Source organism: Populus euphratica, unplaced genomic scaffold (genome assembly GCF_000495115.2).
Source record: "Populus euphratica unplaced genomic scaffold, PopEup_1.0 scaffold908.1, whole genome shotgun sequence".
NCBI lineage: Eukaryota > Viridiplantae > Streptophyta > Magnoliopsida > Malpighiales > Salicaceae > Populus > Populus euphratica.
Genome location: NW_011500773.1, coordinates 67,275 through 75,753, shown reverse-complemented (window position 1 = coordinate 75,753; position 8,479 = coordinate 67,275). Strand labels below are relative to the sequence as shown.

The window sequence follows — 8,479 nt, the reverse complement described above, 5'->3', positions numbered from 1 at the left end:
TGGGGGGGGGGGTTAACCTAAATCCAAGCACAACCTTAATCCGATTCACTTTCATGCATACATCCCATTTGTTGTTGTAGACACATCCAATTTCATGGGGCATTGCCTGTCATCTACTCACTTTTTCAAAGATGTTTAGGTTGCTTACAACTGCTGGAGTGAAGAGAAGAAAAGGACATGAGCAGCAAAAGGAACCAGTAAAGCTACCATCTTCAGATTTTGTGGCTGGTGTTGCATCTATCTGTAAGTCCAATACTATGACAGGATTTTCCCAGGATGAATCTACCAGTACTTTTGATGATGATGTTGAGACATATCTTGATGAAAGAGGTCGTATGCGAGTCAGTAAAGTCAGAGCCATGGGGATGCGCATGACCCGTGATTTGCAAAGGAACTTGGATTTAATGAAAGAAATTGAAAAGGAGAAAACGCTTTCTATCAAGACTCCAAGTACTCGGTCTGTGCATGACAGAAATAAGATTGGTACCCCCAGATGTTTTCCCAATGAAAATCATAATGGAGAAAGTTCACATGGTATCGATGGCAACTCCACTAACTTGAACAAGATGAATGAGCAGTCCTTGTTGAATAATGAGACTTCTGTGCAGATATCTTTTGAAGTCGGTGACGAGAGCAAGCATTTTAGCAGTGATGATGATCTGTTTGCTTCTTTAGTAGCTGAAAAGCCTGTAAAAATCTCTTCTGCTGGCAATAGTACATCAAGAAGATATTCTGATGATTCTGCTTCTGATAGTGACTGGGAGGAAGGAATTGTTGAAGGAAAAGCTAATAGTTCTCCTAATGATGTTGAATTAAGCACTAAGCCATCTCTTAAGGTTAATGATATTAGCGATGATAGTGAAGTGGAATGGATGGAAGGAGATTCTGATATTCATGATAACTCCTCCTATCTAGCTGAATCAAAAAAAAAACTAGTTTCCAAAGGTACTTTGGAAGAAGAAGCTGCTTATCAGGATGCTATAAGGAGAAGTCTTAATGATTTAGTGGTTGAAAAATTCATCCAGTCGCAATCTAACCCAGTAAATATTAAAATCTCTGGAGAAAAGGTTAGCAATGACAGTGAAGTGGAATGGGTAGAAGTAGATGCTGATGTTCATGATAAGTCCTCATATCCAGCTAAATCAAGAAATCAAGTATCTGGAGGTTCTATAGAAGATGAGGCTGGTTTGCAGGATTCCATAATTAGAAGTCTTAATGATCTTGGGAGTGAAAAATCCATCCACTCAGAATCTGACCCTAAAAATGTTAAAAGCTTTAGAGGACATGCTTATGAGGGTGTGGGCTTTCTCGATCAAGAAGATAATAGTTCAGCTATGCTCAGGAAGGATGCTACCCAACAAAGCAAATCAATCTCTGAAATTTTGGGTTTTGAAAACCTAGGTGATGCAGATGAAGTTAATATTTCACAAGCCTTTCCATCTGTGGGTAGCCAATTAAAGTCATCTAAAGCTTATAATCCTGATGATGTGGTGATGCTAATAAATGAATCACGTGAAAGTTATGTGCATTCTAATCCTGCCCGGATAAGCCAAGATGTGGATAAAAGGGAGAATGAGTGCCGAGGCATGCCATCTATTAAATCAATTGGGCCTTTGGAAGCGAAGGAGAACCACTTGAATTTGGAACCTGCTTCTGATATTGAGAATGGTGGGTTGTCTGCCTCCCATGAGAAGAATTCAAGAGACAGCTTTCATACCGCTATAGCAGCATCTACTTATCTACCTCTTACTGAGCTAATTGATGATAGAAATGATAAGAAAGCAGAGCCATCCACGTTCATTGGTGGAGAGAAAATTAGTTCTGAGGCCAAGCCACCATTCCTTTCAGTTGAGAACTCTTTCCCAGAAGACTCAGTGAATGGCAGTGATTTTGCAGAGAAACTTAATGGAGAAAAAAAGGCAGAAGACCATCTTAGTGAAAGGGAATGCTATATCAGTAAATCTGCATCCATGGATAATGAGAATGAACAGGTCAATTTTACAGGGGCTAGTTTGGAGAAGGAAATGCTAATACTAGATCAAGAATATAGTAATCTAGGAGATGAACAGAGAAAGCTTGAGCGTAATGCGGAATCGGTCACCAGTGAGATGTTTGCAGAATGTCAGGTATGCACTGAAACTTCCTATCTGACTTAACAGCTAAATCACGTGGTGACAATTAACAAATTGTTAGGATCAACTTGCTTCATGTCCTTATTGGAGTCTAGCATGCAATGATTTGTCCTTGATTGATCAAACTCTCTCTATGTTTTTTTTTTTGTCAAAAAAATTTGGTTTTGTTTTCTGTTTGGATATCAACTATGGAACTTCAAATACACTGACCACCAAGGATAACTGTTTTCTTATGCTTACGTCAAACAATTTATTGCAATGGTTGATACTACAGTTCTGGTTTTACATGCGGAAATGAGGAACCCGTTGTTTGGGTTAATGTTATTCTCTGTATACTGATTTTGGCTTATCAAATAATTTGCAGCACCAAACTCATGTTGTTTGTCATTTTATAATCTGTAGGAGCTGCTGCAGATGTTTGGTTTACCATATATTATAGCACCAATGGAAGCAGAAGCTCAATGTGCATATATGGAACTTGCAAATTATGTCGATGGTGCTGTGACTGATGATTCTGATGTCTTCTTGTTTGGAGCTCGAAATGTGTATAAGAATATATTTGATGATCGTAAATATGTGGAGACATACTTCATGAAGGTCTGGTAGAATCCTTCAAAATTTTGTCTTTTATTGTTCTGTCACAACTGCTATGATATTGGGATCAAGTTCTGTGATTAAATAATTGAGAAAACTTGCCTTTCAGCGTCTTTGCAATTGTTTTCTCCATAAAGGTCCCTTCTTTTTTGCACGATTTTTTTTCCAGCTACAATGCTTCTAAAATTACTCTCTGACTTTTGGGCTCTTTTTTACTGCTTCATTTCTTTTTCTTACAGCTCTCTGCTGTTTTAACGCAAATTATATATTTTCTTTTTATTCTTAACATTCTGCCATTCATGCTCTGGCAATTTGCTTGCAGGATATTGAGAAAGAGCTTGGTCTATCAAGAGAGAAATTAATCCGCATGGCTCTGCTTCTTGGAAGTGATTATACCGAGGGAGTTAGGTAATTAACAGAAACTGGTTTGGCTTCTAAGTTTCAATAGTCATGCTTTCTTCTTATGCATGGAGGTTTTCTTTTATGTCTTTGAATTTACCCTTTTACAAGCACATTGTTTTGAGCTGCTTGATTTGAGTATTAAGAACCATTTGTATGCTTTATTGGACATTCTATTTTTTTATTGTTAAGTTTATGAACTTTAATGAGATGTGTGTTTGTTGTAGTGGCATTGGCATTGTCAATGCTATTGAGGTTGTGACTGCATTCCCCGAGGAGGATGGCCTTAAAAAATTCAGGGATTGGATTGAATCACCAGATCCAGCTATCCTAGGAAAGTTTGATGTTCAAACTGGTCTGGGTGCGAGGAAAAAAGAGTCAAAGGTTGGTGGAAGTGAAGCAAATTGCACAGGTAATGGCATGGAAGGAACGAACCCATCTGGCCTAAACATTCCTCAAGCTCATGAAGAAAAGCAATCTGCAGATCATGCTCAAGTGATAAAGCAGGTTTTCATGGATAAGCATGTAAGTTCTTACAGAATTAGTCATTTCCTTGTTAACACATACTTCAGCAATCAGCATGATAGAAGAGATCCCAAATTTAAATTTGTACAGAGAAATGTGAGCAAGAACTGGCACATTCCTTCTTCTTTTCCAAGTGAAGCAGTCATTTCTGCGTATTCTTGTCCGCAAGTGGACAAATCAACTGAGCCTTTCACATGGGGAAAACCAGATCTTCATGCTCTTCACAGGTAAGTTATCTCACCTTTGGTTTTCATAAATTTCGGTATGTAGAGCTTGTGTTTGCTTCTAGCTATATGCCGTGTTGAGCTTTTCTTCCCTTGCTGAATTTTTTATTACACATGCTAAAGGACTACGCAATATTTTTCTTTCCAAGTTTTAATGTGATCCATGCCAAAGTTCCTGCTGCTTTTTGAGAGCTGTTTTCAAGAGAAGATTGCATCATCTTGGTCACCATGCTTTATATCATTTGCTCCAACATTTTGAAATTAGAAAACACATACCCAATGCTAAAATGCACCCAAATCATGCATTATTAGTACACCAAACTGATTCTCTATGGTTCTTAAAACAACCGGCAGCATATTTTCACATATAAAAATAAAATCAGATGGTTCGTTTCAATTACCAGCTGTGGTTGCATACAGATTATGCTGGGAAAAGTTTGGGTGGAACTTTCAGAAGTCAGATGAGTTGCTACTTCCTGTTCTGAAGGAGTATAATAAACATGAGGTTGTGTTCCTCTCTCATCTGCATGCTCAGACACATTTGCTTACTCATGTTCATTCATGAGATTCAAACAAGCTAACATGCCCTCATTATGATAATAAATAGAACATGTGCTTATGCATTTACACACTCTTCTCTACCAACATGCATCTGCTTTATTACGTAATAAAGAATATTTTTTGTATATTTTCTAAGCAAACTTTTTCTATCTGTTTGGTGCTGTGAACTGTGTCAGCAGTGTTTTAGGAAATTTTAAGCTGTATCTTTGATGGGTAATTGTTGGGTTGATTAGGTATGCATGAGAGGTTGTTTGGGGAATGCTGACGAGTGTTTTGAGGTTTGGTTGATGGTGTTTTCTGCTGGGCATTATAGAAATCATTAGAGTCATGCTAATAGGGTTTCTTGGAGTTACATCAAGAGGATAGAAAAACCTAAGCTTCACATCTAGGGTTCTTGGGAATTACACCTATGGAAAGTTGAGTTATGCAATCAAAAGCCAAGCTGCTGGAATTTTATCCATAAACTGATTCTCTGTGTTGAATGATTACATAACCTTTACATAGAGTTCCTTGGATTTATCTTCCTATGTAAGAAAATACTGATTGTCCTATTTAAAATAGCCTAATAAAGCTGATTTCTCTTTAAGACTAATAGAATACTAAATTGAGAGTAAACCCAGATTTGGACAGTTTTCCAGATTTGCTGCAAATCTGGAAACAGATACCCTTGTCTATGAAAAGACTAAAGTTTGCTTCTTTTGCTGTCTGCATTAATCATCCACCTTTGTTATGATCTGTTATCATCGTTTGCAACTAATCAAAGTGTCATGAAAAGCACGCTTTACTGTTAAATGCCATTGTTTCTTTCTTTTTTTCTTTTTACTCAAATGTATAAAATCAATAATTTGTAATATAGAACTTGCCGCTTAACTTGTATTTGGTTGTTGCTTGAAATTGCATATAATTATTTGTAACCTATTACATAGATCAAGTTTATATAAGTTTAGGACATTAATTGAACACACATTCCTCGCAAAGAACATTATATATCTCTCAAGAGTCAGCTATGATCTACATACCGGAGAACATTAATTGAATGATTAAATATTTGTTATCTATTTTGAATTAGGATTGAAGTAATAGTAAAACAACATATTTTTTTTTATTTTGTTTTTTTTTAAGTTTTATTTTGCTTTAATTACTGAAGGCTAAATTAGACATTACAATTAAATCAAGGTCTTTTTGTTGAATCAGAGCTTATACCAATTTAGGACATTAAGTGAATATAGTTTGCATGTGTTATGATTTTTTCTATGTGAAATTAGGAATTGAAAGCTGGAGGGATTGTAAAAATGCCTTAATTTGTTTTTCTTTTAAATTTTGATTTTTTTTTTAAACATGGAAGGATAAACTGGATATTATAGGGTTATGGTTGCAGTTGCTTTTTAAAATGTTTTTCACTCAAAAATACAGGATATTATAGGGGTATGGTTGCAATTGCTTTCTAAAATGTTTTTCGCTAAAAAATACATCAAAATAATGTTTTTTTATTTTTTAAAATTTATTTTTTATATCAGCATATCAAAACAATTCAAAAGCATAAAAAATTTTAAATTTTAGCAAACCTCTGTTTGGGCCACACTCGTAAACCCCCACAATAAAATAACAGGGTATTTTACTAAAATGAGATATCTTGACAACATACTCTATGTAAGATGCAAGGAGATGCTGATAAGTTTTGACTTGGTTTATTTGTTGAAGACTCAACTACGACTGGAAGCATTTTACAGTTTCAATGAAAGATTTGCAAAAATTCGTAGCAAGAGAATCAAGAAGGCTGTTAAAAGGATCACTGGAAACCAATACTTTGACATGATGGATGATCCTGTGGAAGAAGTTTCTAAGAGTAGAACTGGAAATTTATCTGGGAAATCTGGTGACAATGAACCTCAGACACATTCAAAGAGAACTGCAAGAACTGCTCCTGGCAATAAGAGTAGTTTTCTGGAAAAATCAAAACCAAAGTGGTCCAGGAAAACGACTGCTGAGGAGCCTGTTTTTCCTGAAGTTGAGAATACAGAGGCAACTGTTAGGCAATGTAGCCATAGAGGATTCCTTAGAAACAGAAATGGTAGAGGGAGAGGCCGGGGAAGGGGAAGGGGAAAGGCAAATCTTTGTTTTGAACAATCAGATTCAAGCTCTTGTGATGTTGATAGTGGTCATGATGAGCATGAAGTGCATGTGTACGAGTCAAGTGGCCCACATGAATTGCGGAAGGTGAGATTAATTTTTATTTGCTTACTTCCTTAATGGCATAACGAAGTCTATATAATGTCGCGTTGATGAATTCATGGAAAGCGAGCAAGTGGAGAACTTCACTTGTTTGTGGTTTGTTCTTATTAAGGTGCAACAGACTGTAGTTCAATTTCAAAACCTTTGCCTCGCCTGCTTGTTGATTTACTGTAGTTTATTCCAATGTTTTAGGTCAGCTATTAAGTGTTTTAGGTTCTCTTTTGACAGTTTGAGGAGCCAAACTCCCCATCTAATAAATGTAAGAAGGCCCCAGCCTGATAAATATGCACTAGAGTTATTCAGTACATGCATAGACAGCTGCATGTCTTGGTTTTGGTTTATCTGGTGCAAAATTAGCATAAAGGTTTCAATATGCTTAAATTTTCATCACATGATGTCATGATTCTGACCATCATGCAAGTTTTGAAAATGAGCCTTCTGTAAATTGAACATGGTGGAATTCCATAAAGTAGACTTGCATCTACAATAATGTTATTTCAAGAAGGCTTATTCATTATTTGAAGCTGAATCTAACGAAGGTTTCATTTCACCTATTTCCCCTCTTTTAAGTCAACACGGTTGCGGAAGCCTGTAAATTACACAGTCGATGACTTTGAAATTGATGATGTGGAGAAGTCCTTGGACCAGGGTGATAAAAAGGGGTTTGACAAAGAGGCACTGCATCAAGATTTCTCTTCTGCTCAAGAAGCACGTGGAGATGGTGGCATTGGCATCAAAGATAATGAACAACTTGAAGTGGGAGATTCTTCACTTCAGAGCTTCTCCAGGGATTATCTTGAAAGGGGAGATGGATTTTGCTTTGATGGAGAGGAAGTTGGTCTCCCTGGCGTGGACCGAAATAGCTATTTTTTGGAGGTTGAACTTTCTGATGATCACCTTGAAAGGGGAGGTGGTTTTTGCCTGGATGAAAGTGACGCAGGCATGGACCAAGGCACTGCCCATAGCCTACCTGCAACTGGTGATCTTTTGGAAGATGTTGAGCATGGCACTGAGCTCTTGAAGGAGGTCGGAGATGGAGGGAGGACGAGTGCTTCTGAAACTGTGTTGAATGCAGACAGCGTGGTTGCAGCAGCACATGCTGGTGGTCATTTAAGGAGCAGTGTCTCTGGCCCAGAAATAACTAAGAATGAGACGGGGGCAACTGGTGGTGCGGGATGTCTAAGTGCAATGCCGTACTTCCTTAAAAGAAAACGGAGGAAAATGTGATTTTCTAGATCAGTCTTGCTGCCGGTGCTGCGATGTTTATTTTTAGGGTTCCCACCGCCATTGAGAGTTATCAATAATATAGTTACTTGTTGCGTGCCTGAAACATACAAGACGGGTCTCTTGTCATCATTTGTTTTGTGCAGTCTGAAAATGAATTATTTCTTTTTGTATCACTTTTGCAAATTTAAAATTTCAGAAAGATTTGATGACTTCGTCTCTTCTCGTTAAGAGCATCCTGATTTATACAATAACTGGCTGTAGCGTATGAAATTGCCTTCTATTCTATTCCGTGGGAGCGACTTTTTTTTATTTAGAAAAATAAAAATAATAGAGCGGAAATTCACAATAAGATTATGGGTGTTTAGAAGTGGTAATGGTTGTTTTTAAAGTAATTTTTTTTTGAAAATTTATTAAAATAATATTTTTTTTTTATTTTTTAAATAATAATTCTAAAAATAGTAATGGTTGGCTATTTATGCAATTTTAAAAATAGTAATGGTTGGCTATTTATGCTGTCGTCAATGCAATAAAAGAGTAATACATTAATAATTATAAATTAAAATTGTAAAATTATCTGGCAATAAT

The 8,479-nt window shown here is 36.6% G+C and overlaps 1 protein-coding gene across 7 annotated transcripts in view; it reads left to right on the top strand.

Moving 5' to 3' along the window:
- The window catches only part of UVH3 (5'-3' exonuclease family protein), an 11,374-nt gene extending 3,261 nt beyond the window's left edge, over positions 1–8,113 (top strand). For 6 of the 7 annotated variants that reach the window (XM_011013648.1, XM_011013647.1, XM_011013651.1 and 3 more), the window contains 8 exons: positions 140–2,126; positions 2,535–2,729; positions 3,049–3,134; positions 3,353–3,650; positions 3,741–3,877; positions 4,295–4,379; positions 6,137–6,652; positions 7,238–8,113. In XM_011013648.1, coding sequence (XP_011011950.1) covers positions 140–2,126; positions 2,535–2,729; positions 3,049–3,134; positions 3,353–3,650; positions 3,741–3,877; positions 4,295–4,379; positions 6,137–6,652; positions 7,238–7,894 — 3,961 coding nt within the window. In that variant the 3' untranslated portion in view covers positions 7,895–8,113. The remainder of the gene's footprint in view (positions 1–139; positions 2,127–2,534; positions 2,730–3,048; positions 3,135–3,352; positions 3,651–3,740; positions 3,878–4,294; positions 4,380–6,136; positions 6,653–7,237) is intronic. The other variant, XM_011013649.1, reaches the window with a different exon arrangement.
- Positions 8,114–8,479: the final 366 nt, after the last annotated feature.